At 44.0% G+C, this 22197-nt stretch overlaps 1 protein-coding gene and 1 long non-coding RNA gene across 5 annotated transcripts in view; one reads left to right on the forward strand and one right to left on the reverse strand.

The window, feature by feature from the left end:
- Positions 1-266: 266 nt before the first annotated feature.
- LOC135315302 (uncharacterized) lies at positions 267-4107 on the forward strand. Its single transcript, XR_010374736.1, has 3 exons — positions 267-953; positions 1067-1161; positions 3377-4107. It is a non-coding gene; the product is annotated as an uncharacterized LOC135315302 (long non-coding RNA).
- Positions 4108-8341: 4234 nt separating this feature from the next.
- The window catches only part of ATP7A (ATPase copper transporting alpha), a 31717-nt gene continuing 17861 nt past the window's right edge, over positions 8342-22197 (reverse strand). For all 4 annotated transcript variants that reach the window (XM_064463385.1, XM_064463384.1, XM_064463383.1 and 1 more), the window contains exons 7-23: positions 21648-21809; positions 20983-21059; positions 20581-20806; positions 19901-20134; positions 19512-19603; positions 18982-19109; positions 18662-18816; positions 18225-18359; positions 17256-17450; positions 16857-17039; positions 16330-16543; positions 15532-15678; positions 14957-15099; positions 14405-14608; positions 13681-13798; positions 13058-13160; positions 8342-12221 (exon numbers count right to left, since the gene is read on the reverse strand). In XM_064463385.1, the coding sequence (XP_064319455.1) occupies positions 11945-12221; positions 13058-13160; positions 13681-13798; positions 14405-14608; positions 14957-15099; positions 15532-15678; positions 16330-16543; positions 16857-17039; positions 17256-17450; positions 18225-18359; positions 18662-18816; positions 18982-19109; positions 19512-19603; positions 19901-20134; positions 20581-20806; positions 20983-21059; positions 21648-21809 (2793 nt within the window). In that variant the 3' untranslated portion in view covers positions 8342-11944. The remainder of the gene's footprint in view (positions 12222-13057; positions 13161-13680; positions 13799-14404; positions 14609-14956; positions 15100-15531; positions 15679-16329; positions 16544-16856; positions 17040-17255; positions 17451-18224; positions 18360-18661; positions 18817-18981; positions 19110-19511; positions 19604-19900; positions 20135-20580; positions 20807-20982; positions 21060-21647; positions 21810-22197) is intronic.

Below are 22197 nucleotides of genomic sequence, written 5' to 3' on the forward strand. Positions count from 1 at the left end.
CCACACTCACTAAATATACAGATGCCGCTAAGAAAATTGTGATAGCAAGCCGAGTGCCTGACAAAACTGCTTCTTTGCTGACAGAAAGGCCAAATTTAGAGGAACAGCCTATGACAGGCAAGCAAAGTGCAGGCAAAACAGAAGAAAACAAGCGTGCACTTACAAGAAACAAAATAGGAAGATCTATCAAGAGCCAAACTAATGCATTTCTTGCCCATAGATGAAAACATCCAGCCTGTGTGGGCTCTGGGGCAGAGGATCAAGGGCCGGAGCCTCAGGCTGCAAGACTTGTCAGAAGGCTCGGAAGAGCTTGGATGGGCCTCAAAGGCAGGCTAGAGACGTCAGTTTACCCAAGTTATACAGCAATCCCAACAGCAATAAAAGCTGAAATAACACAAGTGGGAACAAAATAACAGATGATGTGAAATCACCTGTTAGGATGGAGAAGAACAGACCTTAGTTTGCCAGTGTGTGTCAACGTAGTTTATCATCTATAGCTATAATTCATACAATCAGAGTTCAAGTTAAATTAGGTCCAGTATTGGTCTCAATATTGACTGCAGAGTAAATCTGGAGCGTATCCAAAGGTCCCTTCTGCAAATTAGTAAACCAGCCCTGAACTTGCTGCAGCCAGCAGGGTCCTTGTAAACCAGCGGACCTGGGCAGCACGGGCAGTATCACCAGTGGGCAGGGATGTCTGGAAGTACTGATGCTCATACAGCATTCACCAAGGCCCAAGAGTCAAATCCTAAATCAGTCCTGAATCCAGCCTTCCCGGCATCTGGGAGTGCTCTGTTTTCAGACCCTCCTCCAGGGTCTGTTCAGCAAAAGAGCTCTCTGACGAGCGGAGATCGCCTGCAGACAAGTACGACTGCTAAGACCTGCTTTTACCCGCTGAGCCTGACGCACAGCCGATAGCAGGTGAACAAATGCTCACATTAAAGGGACTCTGGGTAAGAAGATAAGGAAGGGATACTCCAGACCCACAGGAGCTGTAACTATTTGACTGGTCTGAAATTAATCCATTTCCTTCTCTCCGTTCTACTTTGTGCTGCTTCCTTCAAAGGCAACGGTTAAATTCCTTGATGCTGACTCAGAAAGGAAGGCTCCTTTCAGCTGCAGTCCATAACCGCGTCCTCGAAGCACCTATTACTGTCCCTGGTAAATGGATTCATTCATTAGTAGGAGACTGTATTTTAAACAGCTTGCATGCCACCTCCTAGGGGTAGAAAAGTACGGAGGAGAAATGTCACAGCGCATGGCACAAACACGGTAACTTGAGGACCCACAGTAACGTAAGATGGAAGACAGCTATACACCACAGCTGGCTGAGGAGGGGGGACATGGGACACTTGCTAACCCCCGGCTAGAAGAGAGCATTCAGGAATAATGGACTAAGCGAGCCATAAATAAAAATAAATGAGTAAAACCCACCAAGAACACTCTGCTCAATAGAACTAACGCCACTACAACTACACACATCTGATAGGCTAGCAGAGTATTGTGTAAGAAGTCTGCGGTTATCTGAAATTAGAAGCTTAGCCCCGTTATAAGGATCTGTTGCTTTGGGCAGGACTGCAGCTGTACAAACACCTTATGAGCATGGGGTGTACTCTGGTTTTATACCTTTTCTCCATTTTTTGGTGAAGAACATGAGGTAGGGGAATAGGGAGGAAGTCACATGAGAACTTGTGGCAGCACATAATTCCAGATGGGACATGGCCAGGGCACCAGAATTTGTGCGTTATAAAGAAGTTACAAAGAAAGGGGAAGTATTACAGGCACGTGTTCGAGACTCAAAGCTCATTTCCACGCCTGAGTCACCTTTCTGTCCTCTCTCCTGTTGTGAAATATTTAGAATATACTGCAAATATTTAAAGAATAAAGCCCTTGCAAACAGTTCAAAACCAGTAGTTTTAAATTAATCACTACCACAAAGCCAGGAGGGCAAAGGGCTGGTGATGACAAAACGAGGATTTGTTCTTAGACCTGTGACCATCCGAGGAAGTAAATTTCTAGGAATATGAAACAGAAGCTGTACTTTAGACTGACATAGCCCTCGCCTGCACGATCCTGCCTGCTTCGTTTAGCCTAAAGGAATGGGATCACGGCAAGTTTAGGCAGATCACGGGCTTTGATGCACTGGCCTGTGTTTATATGAATCGAACTGAAGGGCTGTGGATCGGAGACCAATAATCTGCATCTTCATCTGTATCGCTCTGCATTTTAAGCTTCTACTTAAGAACAGGCTTCTGCACAAGTTCTAAGTTTTCTCCTTGCAGTAGTGCAATAGTCGAGCGCAGGTGGGAAAGAGAGCGTTCTTGAGAGAGAGATGGAAGAAGTTCAGGAGGGAGACTGAGAAATAACCTTCCTTCCCCCTCCCAAATGCTGGCTCTCAACCTTAGACACCTAGATTTCTGAGACAGAGCATCACTAAATGAGCCTAGAGCAAGACTGTTTATATTAAAAGGCTTTTACACAGGGATCACGTATTTCGCTATGGGGTTTTAAAACCACAATGTAAAAATAAGATTTTAAAAGAATTATTATTTAACATATATCGAACTGATTTGTAATACAGATTTGCTGGGATAATCAAAGCTGATGGTGTTTGGGGCATGCAATTTGATATTCAATATAAATATCAAGACTTACTCCCCTCATCAATCTTAACTGCACATTTTTCTATTGTAATACAAACGGCTCCTATCTTTTCCTTTAGACCTTTAATGCTGCTTACTTAAAAAAAGGCTAACAAATTAGTCTAACAATAATTACCAACAAAAATGACTAACAAAATCCCCGGTTTAACCCTCCCAACAGATTCATCATTGAACTGTGGGTTCAGTGACCAGAACAAAGCCCAGGTGAGGGTGGTTTGGAGCATCTTCCTGCCTGCGCCAGGGCTGCGGCCTGAGCCCAGCATCCCCCTGGCCTGTCCCAGTATCCCTGTGTCTTATGAAGCAGATGCTGTTTCTGGACTTTTTAAGAAACAAGGCCCTCTAGGGGAAGGTGGGTGAGAAGGCACTGGGAAGTGTGAACGCTCTACCAATATTTCTCTGTGGTTTCACAGTTCCTGCAAGATGCAATGGAAGGGCTTTTCTGCCTTTTGGTGAGAAAATTCCTCCCCAAAACTCTGCCAGGTGCTCTTTTTACGCTCTTTCCCTATTTCTAGCTACCTAATCCACTCATAGGCTTTCCACTTTATGATGTTTAAATATATTTCTTTAATTGCACTTAATTTAAATTGTGGAAATTACAAGTCTGCTTTGTCAATTTGCAATTTGCTGAGTTCCCAAACGACCGGGCGCTGAAGGAATAAGCGGATCTTGCCTTTTTCTCCTCAGTTTCTCTCTTACCTCCTTAACGAGGGCAGTTTCTAACAGCACAAACCACAGTTTGGTGCTGCGGGGTAGGCAGGCTGCGGAGGTGACACCCCACCGAGGAGCCGTCCCAGCACCAAGTAAAAGGGAGGAGGCAGGAGGAAGCACCAATTCAGCTCTGCTCAGCTTTTGGCTCCTGACACTAGCAATGGGAAGAAGCTCCTGGGAGTTCTCTGCTGCTCGTGCACATCAGGCCCGTCGGACACAGGAGATGCCGCTAATTTCAGGCTATTCTGCGTTTGCCATGGATGTCTGCCGAGCTCACCTCCATAGGTGACCGTACCTGCTTTGAACTCAATCATTTTACAGCAGAGAACCTTTGCTTACATGCTCTATGAATTATCAGCCAGTTGTGGCTCTGTGGAATTAGCAAAGACTTTGAGAAATTACATGGCATTCGTTACAGCGGGCATGCGCAGGGTTAGCTTTTGCCTTTTTATCCTAAATAAAAGGTGGAGTTACCTGCTGGCAAACTTCTCTGCTCTTCAGGGCCTCTGCCTCCGTGTGTGATCGTAAAGCACTCACTGCACTGTGAGCACTACCAGGTGGGAACACTGGAATTTAAGGACAAATTAGGCAAAAATATTAAGATTTATATCCACAAACTGACTACTGCTCTGAAGATTAAAGTTTAGGTGAACACAAATCCCATATGTTCTCACCAACTCTAGCTCTGTCTGGTTTTTTTAATCCTTCCCATCTCTTCCATCTCATGATCTGCTGAGATATGAAGTTTGAGTAGCCAGTCTGGCACCATAGGAAAAACTGCCCAAAGTGTGGGCAAAATCCAAAGCTTCTAGCACAGGTGTAGCCAGAGAACAAACCTGTACATCTCCTGGCTGCTGCCGTCACCCGCCTCACGGCAGCAGGCTGGCAAATGAGCGCACGCAATCTCGTTTCTCACGTTAGCAGGGAATGAAGGGCTTCGGGTCTGGCCAAGTATAAAATTGTGTGGGGAGTTAAACTGAAAATGCTAGAGAATCCTACTCTATACATGCTGTCTCTTCTTCCTTCCATCTGAGCTCGTGTGTGTACAGCTCTCCAACTCTCCTTACGGGATTTATTTTAGAGATGCTCTTCCTAGAAAGGTTGGACTAGATGATCCCTGAGGTCCCTTCCAACCTGGGATTCTGGGATTCTGTGATATTTGTTTAATAGGATTAAAAAAAAAACTTACCCCGTCCTTCAGCGGTTCTGATTCATGACCTAGGAGGTACGATACAAATTCACAACTACTAAATTATCCAGCCAGGTGGAAGGAGAAACAAAATAATATTGTCAGTAGCACAGCTCTGGTATTGAGACAAATGCTGAATTCTGAATCAAAGCCTGACCTTTAGGGTTTGTCAAACTGCTCTGCAGAGATGCTTTCTAAAAACATTACATAAAAAAGAAAAAAAAAAGCAGAGCATCTTAAAAGAAGATAATGTAGCCATACTAAAATTAAAGCACCTAGGGAGTGGTTATAAAAAAATAAAAATCTACGCGGGAACTGCGCGCTGGTAAAATGGACTCCATCAAGCCTGAAAACGCGACGTTTCAGGCAGCAGCTGCAGAGGCTCCAACATTAACCAGCGGAGTACCTGGCGATGGCAGGCTGCCGGAACGCAGCGTTTCGGTACGCTTCTGTAATGCCAAACAAGGCATACGCTTCGGAATAACATTAATCCTATCATTATCTACTATATAATTTTCCATCAGAGCCCTAGAAGCTGGTATTTGTTCCACTGATTTCACGCAGGGTAAAATGAACCTATACTTGATCCAAATAGTGTAACCTTTTTTTTTCCCCCCCTCCCGCCACAAAACAGGACTGCCGAACGGGAGCGCTCCGCGCTGCACTCTCACAGGCGCCTGCTGGCCCAGGGGATGTGAGGCAGGTGAGAGGCTGCTCTAGCGGACACCTACACGAGCTAACAGAAAACTGAAATCCGTGGCTTGCGACAGAGTTTGCTCCGTGACCGCTCGAAGTTTTCACTTGGGAGACACCACTGACTTGTCAGATCTCAGGGAAGGAGAGGCATTTTCACATTCCAGGACAGTCTTAATAATTTCTAATTCTCTACCTATTAAACTTGCTGTTACTTGCATCACAGATGATGTATGCTGGGCAGATGAAGGCAGAGATTTTTGTATTGCACCTCCTTCCCAAGGACCCTTGACACAGGATTTGAGGACTCCCAGCTACTTAACGAGTGTCTGAGTGTTTGGGGGTTTTTTGTTTGTTTGTTTTTTAAAAACACAGGTTGTTACAAATAAGATGTTTCAATGAGTCCAGATCAGGGTCCTCCAGATTAATCACTGATCTTCCCTGAAACTATGGAACCTTTAACTGAGATAATCTGGGATAAACTGAGATGTGCTCATCTGGCGAGTTTTGGGTTCAGAGAGGTCGTGCAGCTTCACATCAGGGTAACTTACTTGACTTGGGTATTTCTCTTGCCAAGATGCCAGAATCTGGAAGTAGAGCTTATAAGGGAAAGGCCTTGGGTGTTAGACGAAAGACTCTCGTGTATGGGGACATTTAACGCCACCAGTGACGTGAGAGGTTTGGCTATACGGCTGTGTTCTGTGCTCCAGGGGTAAAGGCCTGGGTTGCTGATGCGGCCACCTTCCCGTGCCGCTGCAGCTAGGTTGGCCAGTCTGGACCGACTCCTGAAAATGAGCTGTTTTCTCTGAGATTCAAAAGAAAAATATTTTCCCAATCTCAAAATGCACTTTCACTGATACAGCTTATTTTATTCTGGTTTATCCTTGCGACTCTAAAGCTGCTGAAAAACAAAAGGTTTTAGAAAACAAATGTTTGATCTTATCCTGACTGAGGCCGAGATGTGTTTTGTACCTTGGCAGACTGACCGTGGCTTCACTCAAACTTCCCTTACACAAGTTACACGGCGAGTATCGTATCGATCCCGTGCACAGCGACAGAAGCCCGAGGCTGCGGACTGAGCTGCTTTTGATCCACTTCACTAAACAATCTGCTACAAAACTGTAGCTGGATGTATATGCAAAAAAAAGTTATAGTAAATTTTTATTGTACTTTTTAAATTCAGTCATAGCTAAAACAGACTGTTCAATTTAAAACGAGAAGGTTCACACACTCTGTTAAGCCAAAATAACTAAAGGCCTATATTAAGCAGACCTGAAGGGTTTGGTTACTATTTCTGTGCAACGAGCCTGTATTTTCAAAACCACAAGGGCTAAACCTGTAGGTTTCCACACCTTTTGGGGCATATTAGGCCAATGAGAGTCAGTCTGAGACGAAGGAATTACAGGGTTGTGTCTTAACTGAAAGCAAAATTCTTCATCTTGGAAAGACTTGGATGCAAACTTCATCTTTTACACAACAGCAGAGCTAGTGAAGACTCGTTCTGCCTAAAATTAGTGGTCACTAAACACGTCTGAGGACTCTCGCTCCCCGCCTACTCCCCAGTGCCGCAGGATCTGCCCACCCAGCTCTAGCCAAGCAGCGAGTCACCTCGGGCGCTGAAGGAGGAGACGCGAGGGGAGCTCTTCATCACGCAGCATCGCACCAAAACCTCCACGCTATCTCCAGGTGAGACCAACTCGGCGCCAGGTGGGGATAAGCCGAGGTCCCAAGGGACAGAGCAGATCTTTGCAGGACTCTGGCCTGAGCCATCCAGAAACGTGAAAAAGGAACTCTTCTTCTGTCAATACAATGAAAGTGGCACCACGGAACTCCAGAAGCCAGCCTGGCAAATCTACCTGCGAAGAGGCATAAGGCACAGTGGAGAGGCAAAAGCAGGGAGCAAGGAGTGCTTTGGACACAGCAGGATTTGGGTTGTTTCTAAATGAAAGTAAGAAAAACAGCTCATAGGAGCACTAGAGCTTTCAGTCATTGTTTACTTAAAATGCTCGAGAGATGCTTCTAGAAAACTCAAAATGTGTGAGAGTTGTTCAGGCTTCACACATTTTTTCCACCCTGATAAACTGAAGGTGGAAGGTCCCTTGGGAGATGCGCTGGCCGTCGCAGGCCACAACCTGGGGGCCAGTCGGGCAGCCAAGCCCTCCCCTAACAGCCAGTGAACTGGGAAGGGGATCTCATTACCCCTCCTCATCGCTTCACACGCTGCTCAGGATAGTTACCTAAGCTTTGGCAGGAGGTTTGTGCCGTATTTTGACCCAAGTCATTACACTGGGGATGGGAGCCCGGCCATCGCCACGGGAGGAACGCAGGAGCGCTCACGCTGAGCTTGCCCCGCCACTTCACGCTCGGCTCTGGGACACGGAGTGGCTGCGCAAACCACCGCCCTTCCCCAGACTCCTCTCAGTAGCGCCCAGAGCAAGAACAAGAAGCAATGGGCACAAATTGAAACACGGGCAATTTAATCCTAAGGAAGCACCTTTTTACTATGCGGGTGACGGACCAGTGGAACAGGCAGCTCAAAGAGGTTGTGGCGACACCGAAAGTCTCAGTCCTGGGCTGTAGCTCACCTGCTTCGACAGGTTTCGACTACGTGACCTCCCAGCAGTCGCCTCCAGCCTCAGCTACCCCGTGACTCCGTAATTCGGCGGGGCTCTTCACATCGCTACTGCACAACTCCCCGCTTTCGCCAACGCCACTTGCCAACAGCCCTACGGTTTCTCGTAGCCCGAGTGCCTTGCTCAAGGCCACGCAGTTTAGCAGAGCTGGAAACAGAGTTCAGAAGCTCCGATCCTCAGCCTTTTGCTGAACAAGCACAAAGCAACAGTGCTTCAAGCCCTCCCGTTTCACCCAGAGCGCCCTTACTTGGGGCAGGTGAAGCTGCTTTCAGAGCCTCGGGCCCGTACGCGCACATTCCAGCCTGCTGTGGGGCGACCCGGCCTCAGCGCCTCCCCGAGGTGCCACCCCCGGCCTCAACTGAACAGCGCGGAGGAAGGGACGGGGAGAACTTTTGCACAGCTGGCAGTAGGATCTGTTAAGTCAGCAAAAGAAATATTTCAAGGAGATCATGGGACACGATTTAAAACAGGCTTTGGCTGTTACACTTTTATTATATAGCTTATAATTGCCATGATAATGATGGAGGCACAGGCTTGAAGGAATAGGAAGTGTGAGACTACGCGTTTCTAGATGTAAGGAAATAACAGCGCTAACTGAACGCTCCACAACAGCGTTCATCTCTCCATTCTTCATTCCAAAAGTGAATTAAAAAAATCTCAAGTTCAAAACATTTCGTTGGAAGTTCTAGGCAAGAAAACACAGAGTTTTTAATAAATAAAATGCTTGCTTCCATTGTGTTCTGTCAGCTTCACATTCTTTTTCATATAAAATTTCAAGTGTCTACTCTTAAAAGTTTATCGGTAAGATTCAAAGAGCAATTTTTAAAGCCTCGAGCGTATGTACTTTGTTTCTTTAAATAGAGCACAGGTTTTATAAATAGCTAGTTACAGAAAACAATAAAATAGACAAACTAGTAATACAATTTCCTTTGTAACTGTGTGTTTCCAAGCGATATTTTAAATTCCCGAATCTAGACTGTCTCCGACGGGAGGAACATATTTACACATTAGAACATTTACATTAGGGAAAACACTTAGCTCCCACATTATTTCGCTTGCACTGTACATTCAAACTGAAAAATATTTTGGTTCTTCAACATAAAGCACCTTAGATAATATTTTAATCACAAGATAAATATTCTTTAAGTCAGCGTCATGCCTTTGGGGGGTGGGGGCGGTGTTGGACAGACAACCTATTTTCAAAGGTCTGGACTCTGAATTTCTTAATCAGCTGTATGTTACTCAGACGCACTGTGTACTAAATTCAAGTTCAAAAGGCAAGTCCAGACAGATTTTCCTGAAGAGGAAAACTGGATTGAAAGGGACTTCCTGCCCACGGCGTTTGCTGGCATCGCTTCATGCGAGCCTCTTCCAGACACATGACAGCGATTTGCTCTCCACCGCACTATGAGAAGCTGTCTCAGAACCCCCTACTTGTTAAAAAGCTTTGTCTCAGCTCACCCATCTTATACCCATTCATTTCTTGAGCTAACACTGGTCTTAAGCTTAGCTATTTCCTCTCTCTCTCGAGCTTTTTCCTCTGACTGTACTTAGGAGCTGCCACCCCACTGCACTTTACTGTTTCCTGTTCCCCAGTAATCATCTCTGCTCCCCATTAAGTATCCTGGTTTTGCAAAGCAGCCTGATTTTGCTGTAACTGGAAGAAATGCTGCGTTTCATAGAAAATGGAAAAGCCTAGAAAAACATCTATATTGGGGAAAAAAGTTGGTGATAGACCCAGCATTCCACTGTAAGCGTTCAACCTACGTACAGTTTGCACTGCAAAAGGTTGAAGCCAAAGTGCTCTAAAAAATATATTCGGAAATAATTTAACAAACTCTTCATTCTGCTTTATCTACCGACCAGGAATTTAGCCCTAAACCACCGTTTGCTGCAGTAAGAGCATGACGCCTGTCCTTTACATGCCATATATCCCATAACCAGGGGCTGGGCCAGCGCCTGCAGTAGCGAAACTCCCATCCAAAAGCGTGCTGGGATCTGCCTTCTCTCTTCGCTGCACGATTAAGACCACCCGTCAGCACAATCCAGGCAAAAATATGTACCATACTTCCCTTTCATCGGCAGAACCTTGCCAAGAACACCACTGAGAACGAGGGTGGATAAACAAGAGAACTGAAATCTTTGGAAACTGCTTGCACGGTCGCGAGGCGCTGAAGCCACCGCAATACGATCAAGCTGTTTAAGGTAACTGCTTTGTAAGGAACAGCTTTGCTGCTGAAAGCTGAGAACAACATCTTATGGAATGGCTTTGCAGTAGCGTATCTCAGCATTTCCTAACAGTACGACTTGAACATATTGTAATAATCTAATTAAAAAAAAAAATCTATATTCCTGTAGCGATATTAAGAACTTAAATCCTGCAACAGAAATACTTGGTTTCTTCAGCTAGTGGCAGCAAACAACGGTGGTGCTCTCCTCACTGCAACGTAACAGGCATCGCTGATTTACTAACAACCTATTCCCCAGCACAACTCCTCTGTTTTCCTACGCTGGTATCTTCTGGTAGTTCTCAGATAAAACGCAAGAGCTATTTACTTCCGACTTCTTACATACACAACCTATGCGCTGACCTCGGACTTCAGGTTAAGAACAAGAACATTACAGAGGTGTCTTTACCGTGCTCCAAACTGAGTATTCCCTCTCTAGAAGCACAAATTGGAATCACGTTTACACCGTGGACTCTAATTCGTAACTTAATTCAACGCCATCGAACCTAGTAATCGCTTCAGAGAGCTGTCTTGGCAGAGGACTTGAAGAGCAAGGTTTATTAAGTAACAAACAGGTAGCTACTGGGTGCTGAACACCTTTATCTCTCACTGAGAATATTTTTTTAATGTTAATGATTTACTGATCAAAACCTGCATTCTGATATTTCAGGTCAGTAACAAACGAAGGCTGAATTCACAAAGCTGGACCTGAACACCCCAAGCAAAGGAGGATTGGATCAGTCTATGGAGTGGATTCTGGACCATCCCTGTATACAGACACGACACTTATCTTTACAAGCAAGTGACGTTACGGAGTACCTGACACATGATAAATTCCTGGATGGCGTTAGATATCTGCAAAGACTGGACTGTAACGATTTTAATGGTAGTCTACGTGACGGCGTCCAAACCATTCCGGCTCATTTAAGGAGTGCTAGTAGATACTGGCAGTGAGCACTAACTACGTTGCCGCCTTCTTAAAAAGCTACACATTTCGCCTAATGCCACATCACATTCATACCGCGTTGAGGTGTTGCAGGAGTTTTTGGCTCTGGAGAGGCTGGGAGCGAGCGAACCTCCCGACACATTCAACCTTTAAGCAGCCAGTCTTAGGAGGAGCGTACTGGGGCACGGATGTATAGAGTGAAAACGTGGGTAGGATGTCAGAAAGCAAACCCAAAACCTCTCAGTGATCTCCGCCTGGCAGGAATCCAGATCACAAATGGCGAGATGATTTGAAGCTAGGAGTGTGGAAAGCTGGAATCAGATGTCTGTCAAAGGAAAAGGCATTTGCGAGCAACCATTTCGGGTTGAAGGCAGACTATGGAAACAAGAGGGGTCCTGGAAGTTTTGAAGTAAGGCACATCTATCTGCAAACACAGAACCTTCGGTATTTTTGCAGATGCAATAATTTAGAGTATTTTTATCACAGTACTAAACTTGACTATGCATAAAGTAGCCTGTTATAAGGCTGGGAAATAAGTTTCTGGTTCCTTAGTTTCCCTAATTGTGTTTTGACATTTTGCCAAAAAAAAAAAGCTATACTGCAAGCTTCATGGAATGGTAACACGGCCCTGTTTGCAAGTATTAGCAGCCCCTGCAGCAGGTTTTTTTGGTAAGTCTGGTTTAAAAAAAAAAAAACAAAACAAACCCTGGAAATAAATCGCAAATAAACTAGCTTTCTACATAAAGAAGAAATACATCTGAAAAGACCTCCAGAAACGATCAGTACATGCACAGACTTCTAGCCAGCTCTTTTGGTTGTGTTTTCGTTTTGCTTCAGGGCTTTTTTTTCTGCTTAGCAGGGCTGGGAGGAGAGGGGCGAGTCTTTCACAATGCCGTGTCATCATCTTCTCCATAATCTCCCACCAAAAGCGAATGCTTATCTGGTTCATTAAGAACTATGCTGCTCACTGAACGCTTGTCTGAAAAGAGCGAGTTTATAGAGGCTCTACTGTAATTGATGATTCGATCCATTAAGCTCAGTTTAGGAGAGCCCGTCCCAGCCTCATCAATTCCGATGTGGACACTGATTTCTGACGAGCTCTTGTGCCGCATTTGGCCGCGGGCCCGGAACTCGAGTTTCTCAGAACTTGGTTTCTGGTACCTAAGGAAGGAAAAAAACCAGAAGATGACAATATATCTCAGGTTGAAGTAAAGTACAGTAAAATATGGAAAGAAACCAGCCTACGTGCTATCATCACGCACAGCAGAGACATGATTTGATCGATTACACAGTGATGGAAGTTTCAGATTTTGCAAGGCTACTACACAACCAGAAGCTAATTCAGTGCTTTTTGGCCTGGATGCAGAAGAACAGGGAAAGCTGACACACATCACTTGGTGTTTAACTGCTTCGGTGGTGCTCAGCATCTGCAAAACGTATCGGCAAAACGTATCCACCGAGAGCACACCACCGTAGCTGTCATTTACCAGCTCTTCTCCTCTCCTTCTGAAACCTCCTCTGTTAACTAAAAAGCAAAAGATCCCATTCCCACCACAGTGCTCTGCTGCTCCCGACTGCGGGGTAAGGAACAACAGGGCGATGACAAGCGCAGCAGCCCAGTTTCCCGACTGCAACAATCCTCCGTGTCAGTGTGGAGCTCGCAGCTGCACTGCCTCCGAAGCCAGCGTGGCCTGACAAGATTTCTCACAAATACACAAAGGCCACTAAGGAATTTTTCTGTTCTGAACACACCTCTCATTTGTACGTTTCTCTTCACATTAGAAATGACATCTTTAAACGCTACTCTCTGAAGTGCTTTGGACCAACTGATTCCTCAAGCAAGAACAAAACCAGCTGCTGCGAACGACAGACCTGCACGAGCTGCTCTTCAAAAGGCTTTGAAATCTCTCATAGCCTCATGCTTATTTTCTGCCACTCAGAGTGAAAGACCTGAGCCTCAAATCCAAATTACAAACCACAAGACTGTTCATACTCACATCTTTAACAGCAAAGAAGAAAGCACAACAGAAACGGAGGAGGCAGCCATTGCTGCAGATCCCATCCAGGGCTGCAAAACCAAACCGATGGGCAGGAAGACACCTAGAAAAATAAAACAGCAGTAAGTTCAGAGCAGGAACAGAGCGTTACTCATATATTAACACATACTATTTCACACAGACTGTCTAATTTTAGTTGTATTTCAATATGTTAATAAATAGGATTTTAGTTTAGCGTTAAGCAAGAAGTATTTAATACATCTGTATTTGTGTCCTACCTCAGCTAGAGCCCACAGGTGAATACAGCTGGATGTGCCACTTACACAGTCTGAAATTCAGAGGTAGGCATGTCTTGCCCGCCTTGCGGTAAACTGCTTGGTCACAGGATCAAGCTCATTCAATAAACCCTTTATCTTAAAGTTATTTTGATGTGCTGGGCATATCCGTAACAGGGGAGGAGGGCAGCTCACGAACGCACCACCGCAACGCCCCCAGGCAGAGAACTCTGCGCTTACTGACAGTCAGAAACAAAGAAAACGGATGCTCTTCCACACAACAGTGAATCGCTGCGATCTCCTAGTCACGCAGCACAACCCTGTTACTGCAGGGAAACGTCCACGTACCAGCGGCTATGGGAACACCGATGAGATTATAAATTAGAGCAAAGACAAAGTTGATCCGGATCCTTTTCACAGTTTTCCTTGATAAATCTATACTTGCTACCACGTCCATCAGGTCATCCTGCAAGTTAATAAGTTTATCAGAGAAGTCAAAGAGAGAAAAAAGCTTACATGCAGTGTCATCATACTCCTGTTTCAAGGCTAACTGCCAGATACTGGATGTAACAGGCTATATGTAGTAAGTATTCTGTAGGCTGCTCTAGTTTGTCTGCACAGAGCCACGTAAGCAGCGCTGATCTTATTCCAGACGTCATCGTAATCCAAATAATGCACACGGCACCGCACAGCACAGCCCTAGACATGGGCTGCAATTTCTGCCAAGGTGTTGGTGATATGTAGGAAGAAGAGACGCTAACCTGGGAGGTACTCTGGTATGTTACTGAAATATAACTTATGTTCGCCAACGGCTCGGTCACTTTTTCCTCCCTGCCCACTGTTAAATTTTAATTACCCCAAAATCTGTAGTACCCAGAAAATGGGGAAGTTTCCTTCATAGGATAATTACCACTACACTAAACAAACACGATGAAGACGACCTCTCCTCTGCTCCAGTCCTCCTGGCTTATGAAGGTTGTACACCTCAGCAGTGGTCTGGATCACTAAAGACATCCTGGACCTTCTAAGCCCTCTTATCATCTCATTTTAATGAGGTGCTTTTATTTCTTACCCTAATTAGAACCACATCAGCTGCCTCAATGGCCACGTCAGTGCCTGTGCCAATGGCAATGCCCACATTGGCCATTGCAAGAGCTGGGGAGTCATTGATACCATCTCCAACCATGGCCACCCGTCTTCCTTCGTCTTGTAACTGTTTCACTTTGGCTACTTTGTGGGAGGGAAGAACCTCTGCGAACACTTTGGTGATGCCAACCTGAAGAGAGAGAAAGCACACAACTCTTGCAGCTTTTCTCCTAGCTACCAAAGCTTCTGCCTTAAATAATGGGCCTAGGAAATTCGAAACCCACGTTATCACTCACGAGCTAAAGACCAAACCCGCCTGATATGAAAATTGCTCTGAATGCAAAGTTGATGCTGCTTCCATTCAAAAAGGCTTCTTCTGTTCCCCCCTTCCTCCGAATTTGTTGACATTACCGTTTTCCACAACGGACCAGTTCTATGCCAGCCGCAAGCAGTATCAGTGTGGCACAACACGCTTCCTGTAAGCGGGCTGTAGCAAGCTTCGAACCCGAACACAGGTATATCTTACGGTATAGCTCACCTGAGAGGCAATAGATCTTGCTGTTTTGCTGTTGTCACCAGTCATTAGGACAACCTCTAATCCCATGCTCTTCAAAGTGCAGACTGCCAGCTCAGCTTCTGGTTTCACAGTATCAGCAATAGCTATCAAGCCACAAAGCACTCCTAAAATAACAGAAAGAAAGAGCGTGTTTGTAATAAAGATCTTTATTGCTTTAGGAAAAACACATAACTCTTTTTTCCCAGTAAGACCAATTCCAGAAACAGTAGTATCGACAGTAAAAAGCCAAATGAGAACAGATACCAGGGCAGCGATGCTTAAGGCAACACAGAGCATGGACTGTCCATCAAGAACAAAAAAATTCCTTTCTTCTCCTTTCTTCCCCTTTGCTCTCTTTGAAGCCCTTGCATTACGTCCAACTCTCCTGTCAACTATGAAAGGCAGGAAGGGGTCTTTCTCGTATGAAACTAGCTAAATGAGCTCCTTCCATCCCATTATTCTGCTTCAGGTGGAACTGCTATGACATTACTAATAACTTTCTATTTGAATATTGACAAATCCAACCTCTGAATAAAGACAGACAGCACTGAACTTACCGTCAACGGCTGCTAGAACTGCTGTGCGACCTCTTCGCTCATGTTCCATCATGGCTTTATCGACTTCATTTGTAACAAGGAGGCCGTTTCTATTCATCCACTCCCGGTTCCCAATGAGAACAGAGTATTTCTGAGAACTCATAGCAGCTGAAGGAAGAAAATACAATCCTACCATCACATGAGTAACCAGGAAGCTTCCCTCCGGCTAATCCTGTCCCGGTTCTCCCAGTACACACTGAAATATCACTACAGAGAATCCAAACAGAAAGACTTGCTCAATACTTTCTGCCCTACCAGACTTTTCACATGTTCTTGACAAGACAGACCTAACATTTCCTCATTAATGGGTGGGGACCATGGCAGTGGACCAAGGTCAAAGGACAGTAAAGGACCCAGTCCCTTCCCCAGTGCTTCTAAATTTGTATGTAACCGCCCGATATAGTTGACAGATCTAACAACAAGCTTTTTGTGGTGGAAAACCAGTCGGTTGTGCAAATACACATAATTTTGGCTAGCAAATGGTAACTCGAGATGCAGCAAAGTAAAAACAGAGAAAGATGAAAGACAATTCCTGTGTGATTTTCCAGTCCCATATTCAACTCGGAACTTCAAATTATATGTAATAAAAAATGTCCTGAGTGATGTGTGAGCATGAAATAAATTCATGACCAACTATTTCATGTGTGCCTTGATGCAAGCCCAGTTCTCCGGGGCAAAAAAGTGACCTCATTCTTACGGATCCTAAAGACACAAAAGCAGAAATTATCCACTCCGTTCTACAAACCAGAGTTAGCTTACTTGGTAGTTCAGCATCAATAATCAAAGCAGGCTGCACGGATTCGTCCATATTTTCCTCAATTTTCACAAGTGTCACATTTTTAATATTCTTTTCTTCAACCATTTTATTTTTCCGGTAGAGCAATGCTTCAATATTGGTGACTTTACAACTAATGCCACAGCCCGGAACTACCTGAAAATCTGCACATGTCCCAAGGGTTTCCGAGTCCAGTTCCTAAAGAAAAAGGATGCAAACCGAGAAATTTTTAAAATATATAAAAGCATGCCGCATTTACAAACCTCACAAAGTGCAGTCAAACTAACTAACAGAAGAAGAAGAGAAACATTCAATCATCAAAACATAAGTTTGAGCATCCAGTGCATCTAATATGGTATTAAGGGATTTACGTGGCTCCACAATTTTCAGCTTTCCCAATTGAATACGTCAATTACTCTCTAAATAACACACAACTACTCATGCACATTAAGTACTGTGAGAGAGGTTCTCCCATAACACAAACTACTCTGTTCCTGCGTAAATAACTTACCCTTTTGCAGTACTTTGTTATTGCTACTCCAAGAGGATGCTCGCTATTACTCTCCGCAGTCCCCACTATCGCCAGCATTTTATTATGTGGTAGTTGGTTACCCTCCACCAGAAACTTCACCTGCATCACTTCTGGAGTCCCGTGAGTAATAGTACCTGTTTTGTCAAATACAACCACCTTCACCTGCAGCAAAAGAGGAAGACTTCCTTCAGTGAACAAAGCTTTAGTGCAGAGCTGCCTCAGAAAGCCGCCCGGTTTACCCAAACTCGCTAACGCGTTCTGATCACACGACACTAACGCGTACCGACGGGTGTGTACGGATCTGCTCAGGCAGCGAGCGGCAAAACGCCACCGACACCAGCCTTTCGACGTCTCGTAACAATAACCCGCACTTCTTACCTTGTGTGCCATCTCTAACGGCTCTCCGCCTTTGATCAGTATGCCGTTCTGAGCTCCTACTCCAGTACCAACCATCACAGCTGTCGGGGTGGCTAACCCCAGAGAACAGGGGCACGCGATACACAGGACTGTGATGGAGGCTTGGAAAGCAAAGCGGATTATCACCTCGGCTGCAGAAATGCTCTTATTGTAACCCTAGTGACAGAAGTTTATTTTAGTAATAGAAGAAATTGAACCATAGAAACAACGAAATATCTTCAAATATACAAAGTATTAAAATTAGAAAGTAAATAACAGGCAAATCATGCAAAGGTAAGATAAATGACTAAATGAATGGCTAAGTTCTGTTCTATACGGGACATACCCATGATCCATTTTATTTTTAGGACATTTTCCTAAATAAGGTACCACTGCAATGTAACAAAACTACTCTATCAACACTACATACAGACAGAGGATACAAAGATTCCTCTCCTGGAAACTAATAAATTCTAACCAGAAATAGTCACGAACCAAGAAACCTGTGATCTAAGCAACCCTAAGGTACAAGTTAGGATCCTGACCCTCCTCTGGCCCCTGCAATGAAGATGAATTCCACCGATTTCAAAGACTGAATTTACACAGAGCTATGCTAATAAAACTCGAATTGGAGCTTGTAACACAAGGGACTTCTGTTCCCTACAGAGAGGAATGGAAAGAGGGAAATTTTGATGTTTAGTATTTACTTTTAGTTTTCGAATGCTAACTTTCAGGAGTTGACTAATTACTGCAGATTCTCCAAGTATACAGGTAGGAGTGATCCAGTGTAAAAAAAAGTATATAAGGTGAAATATAACAATAACAACAACAACAACATCTATAATCAGCAACTGCCTGCAAGGATAATTCGGAGAGAGAACCACTGCAGTCTAATAGACTTGTTATCCATTTCTTAAGTATTTCAGAAAGCGTTTAAGGAGACTTACTCACCCGAAAGTATTTTTCTATGATTTCAAAATCCACAAATCCAATTATAATCCAGGCAAAAAGGGTAACCACAGAGACAGCCACAATACAAGGAACGAAGTAGCCACTAAGTTTGTCTGCAAATTGCTGGATAGGAGCCTAGGAAGGAGAAGCACGTCAGCTCCAGCAACTTTATGCCTACTCTCTGCTGTGCCTTCAGACATAGGTGTAATCACAGCTTCCTCCTGCAGCGTGTTTAGCATTCCACACTTTGCAGTTACATATTCACTTAATAAAATGACTTGGAACAGTAGACTGTATCAAAGTGCTTATTCAGCAGGATACTCCATTGTGCAACTGCAATTCAGATCTAAACAACCTTAACCACTCTTCAAACGATTTGGTATGCTGATGCCTGAACGATAAGACAAACCCAAGCGCTTACTTTGGTTATACTCTACCTTTGAGGTCTGGGCCTCCTCCACAAGTTTAACAATCTGGGAAAGAGTTGTATCAGATCCGACATGGGTTGCTGAGATCAGCAGCGATCCGTTCTGGTTAATAGAACCTGCAATAACTGTATTGCCAGGTTTTTTAGTCACAGGCATCGCTTCACCTAAGGAAAGGTCAACAACAGATCCTATTTTCAGCGATACTCTAACAGCCACCAACTCCTAACGTGCGATTAGGAGAGTGAGGAGAGCAGCTCTGGCTTCCCTTCTTCAGATTTGTTTAAAGGAAAAGAAAAACATCATTACAATTGCAAAAAGCAAACGCTTACCTGTGATAAGAGATTCGTCTACCATCGAGTGGCCTTCGATAACACGACCATCCACTGGGAATTTGCCTCCCGGGATCACTTTGACAATGTCACCTCGTTGAACCAGTTCGACATCAACTTGCTCTTCACTAGAACGAGGTAGAGATTGTTAACTGCAGTTACCCAGGCAAAAGGAGCCGTCGCTGTACACAAAGCATAATCCCACTGGTTGACATTGTCAATGTATGCAGAAATTGTCAGCAGAAAGGCCATTTTAAAAAGCACTATGATTATTTTATCATTATTTTATTTACTTTCCAGTTGAGAAAATCCACTAATTTTCTTATCGCAGCAAAAATTAGCAAGATTCCAATAAAACAAATCAGAGCAGTGTTAATTTTTCGTGCATGTTAACATTTATATCTGGCAAATCTGCCAGCAAATCTGAGGTTTGCTTCATAGTTCTATAGAATGGTAACATTCGTATGTGAATTAAGCATATTAACAATAAAAAAGGAACAACAGAAAAAGCAAATGACAAAGCAAGATACCTTAAAAGAACGTTACCAGGGCCCAAGGTAACAATAGTAGCTTCAGTAGCTTGTAATGAAATTAGTCTTGCCAGTGCTTCTGATGTTTTACCCTAGAATAATAATTTTCATATTTTTCTGACTATGCTATTGCAAAAATTGCTGGGTAAATGACAACTGCATATGTTGCAATTTACCCTATTAAGAAAATACTTTCTGCAAACAGACTTACATTAAGGCATTTCATATTTTTACCAGTTCAGTTACTGAAGATGATTTTACAACAAAGCAGGTTAAAAGAACCTAAGAAAGCTTTTTCATGGGACTTGTTTTTTAAAGGTACACAACATTCTGAAGTGATTCTTAGTGTCTTGCAGCTTGTAGGTACCACGGGCTTTTATTTTCCTTACCTTTGCAACATGCTCTAGCCACCGGCCCAATGAGATGAACACGAACAGCATAGGAGGTGTGTCAAAGAAAGTTACAGGGTTTGTTTTTGCTTTCTCAGCCATTGCCACTAGAAGGATAACAAACGAGTAGAGGAAGGCAATGGAGGTTGCCAAAACAATGAGCACATCCATATTTGCAGTTCTGTGCTTCAGCGCTTTGTACGCCTGTATATAGAAGTGCCAGCCTCCAAATACCTGCAGTAAAAGCATCAGTTGTATTTTATACACACACTTGTAGCATGCAGCAGCCGCATTTCTGAGAGAGAGGGAGACACCCGCTTTATCTGTGTTATTTGCCTTCTCCACCTCTTCCCGAACAAAACCCCAGCTCTAGCTGAGGGCTATGGTCTCCACCACGCTACTCTCAGGTCTTCTCACCTCCATGCAGTTCCACCAGCTCCTCCCCACGCCCGCCAGGGCGGCCGCCCGCGGCGCTGCCTGGCTGCACAGCACCTCTACGCTGACGGGCCTGCCCGTGGCGGGCCCCAGCACCGCTTACTTTGGCAACGGCAGAGGCACACAGCCTCAAAAGCATTTTGAATCAGCATAATTACAGTCACTTTTCAAGTTTCATTTCTTCATCGCCTTCCATTTTGAGTGCTTAACCCCAATAAATTAGGCGATGTCATATTCCCTCTTACCTGTACAGGGACACAGAGTAAAAATGACACAAAATTCATGACAGACAATCCTGGTAGGAGCTGGTATTCCAGGACCATAGAGGAGTGAAGGGCTTCCATTTCCTCACTGCTCATGTTGTGACGTGTGTGAGCATCTGAAAGCTGACTGTCCATAACCATCATGTAAATCATCAGCCCCATGACAGGAATACAGAAAACGAGACTCACAACAAAAGACCTTTTCCACCTCAGATTTAGAAAAGAAAAAAAAGAAGAAAAAAAGATTTGTTTGGCAGTCGAGTGCTGGGTAACATTTTCGCTAAAAAGTCTGCACAGTTAAAAATTATTAAATATTTTACTGTTGATTAAAAAAAGAAGAATCTAAGATGTTTATAGAGTCTAAATATGTTCAGGAATACTTACTGCCTTATTTCCTGCTTGTGATCTAGGTGACTAGCAGATCTATCTTTTTTGACTAACGAAGTAGTGAAACCTAAATCCTAAAGAAAAAAAGTATAATAATAAACAAGGACAATCAATTTTAAAAGACACTTTGTGCTCATATAAAGTTATTGCCAGATTACTGACAGTGCCAGGCTTGTATTTGATTTACTTTATTAACATTTCCAATATGATTGTTACTAATTTTTAGTTACCTTGCAAAGAAAGAAAAGCAATCTGATGTAGAAATCAACCCTTCTAGAACATTAAAATGCTATTCTAAAACGCGGCTTTCCAAAACGGTTAATCCCCGTGCACAGAAGTAGAGAAATCGAGAGAGAAAGCCCAGAAACTTATTTCACCTCTCTCCTGCTACTGTACTGATGGATGTGCTTTATTTTCCTGCAAACCTACAGCTTGTGTCTTCAACTCTACCACAGTCTGGCTTTCCCAGTATTTCCCTTTAAAAATTTAGGCAAAGTCATAATAGAGCACTGCTTTTGAGCCAGAACACACCTATTATCTGCAGAAACCTGCCCTCGGAAGATAGCAGATGGAAGAAGAGGGACAGATTTTTCCCTTTAATAGCCTCCTGTTTCTGGGGTTTGTAACTCTTCAAAGGACGCTGGGTATTCTATGAAACTTACCTTTATCACTTGTATAACATCTCGAGGACCTATAATCTCAGGATCATACTTAATGTGTGCTTTGTTGGTTGCAAGAGCTACCGAGCAGTATAAAACACCATTTGTCTTCATGAGGGTGGATTCTATTTTGTGTACGCAAGAAGCACACGTCATTCCTCTCACCTGTAAAATAAAGGTTCCTTCCTGTTATCGAAACCACAGGTTACTTGGTAAATGCATCTTAAAAAGTAGGAAAAGTGCTTATGACTGTCTTGAATTAGTTCTTGCATATTTCTGGAGTCTGAAGCAGCGAGATGGAGCTCTCTAGTTAAGGGTCAGAGCACTAAAGAGGAAGCGTAGCACCGAGACGAGGTTATTAAGCTCTGCTGGCTCTTCAAGCTCAGAGCTGGGGTACACTGAGCTAGACTCAGCTACCAAAAAACCCCACGTAATCCCTGCAACAGGCAGAGTAATCACAAAACCACAGGAATATTTGTCCAACTTCAGTGTAGGAGGGAGCCAGCACAGTTTGCAGGACAAGATACAGTTTTTGATACATACCTGATGCACT

The sequence above is a fragment of the Phalacrocorax carbo genome, chromosome 11 (assembly GCF_963921805.1).
Source record: "Phalacrocorax carbo chromosome 11, bPhaCar2.1, whole genome shotgun sequence".
NCBI lineage: Eukaryota > Metazoa > Chordata > Aves > Suliformes > Phalacrocoracidae > Phalacrocorax > Phalacrocorax carbo.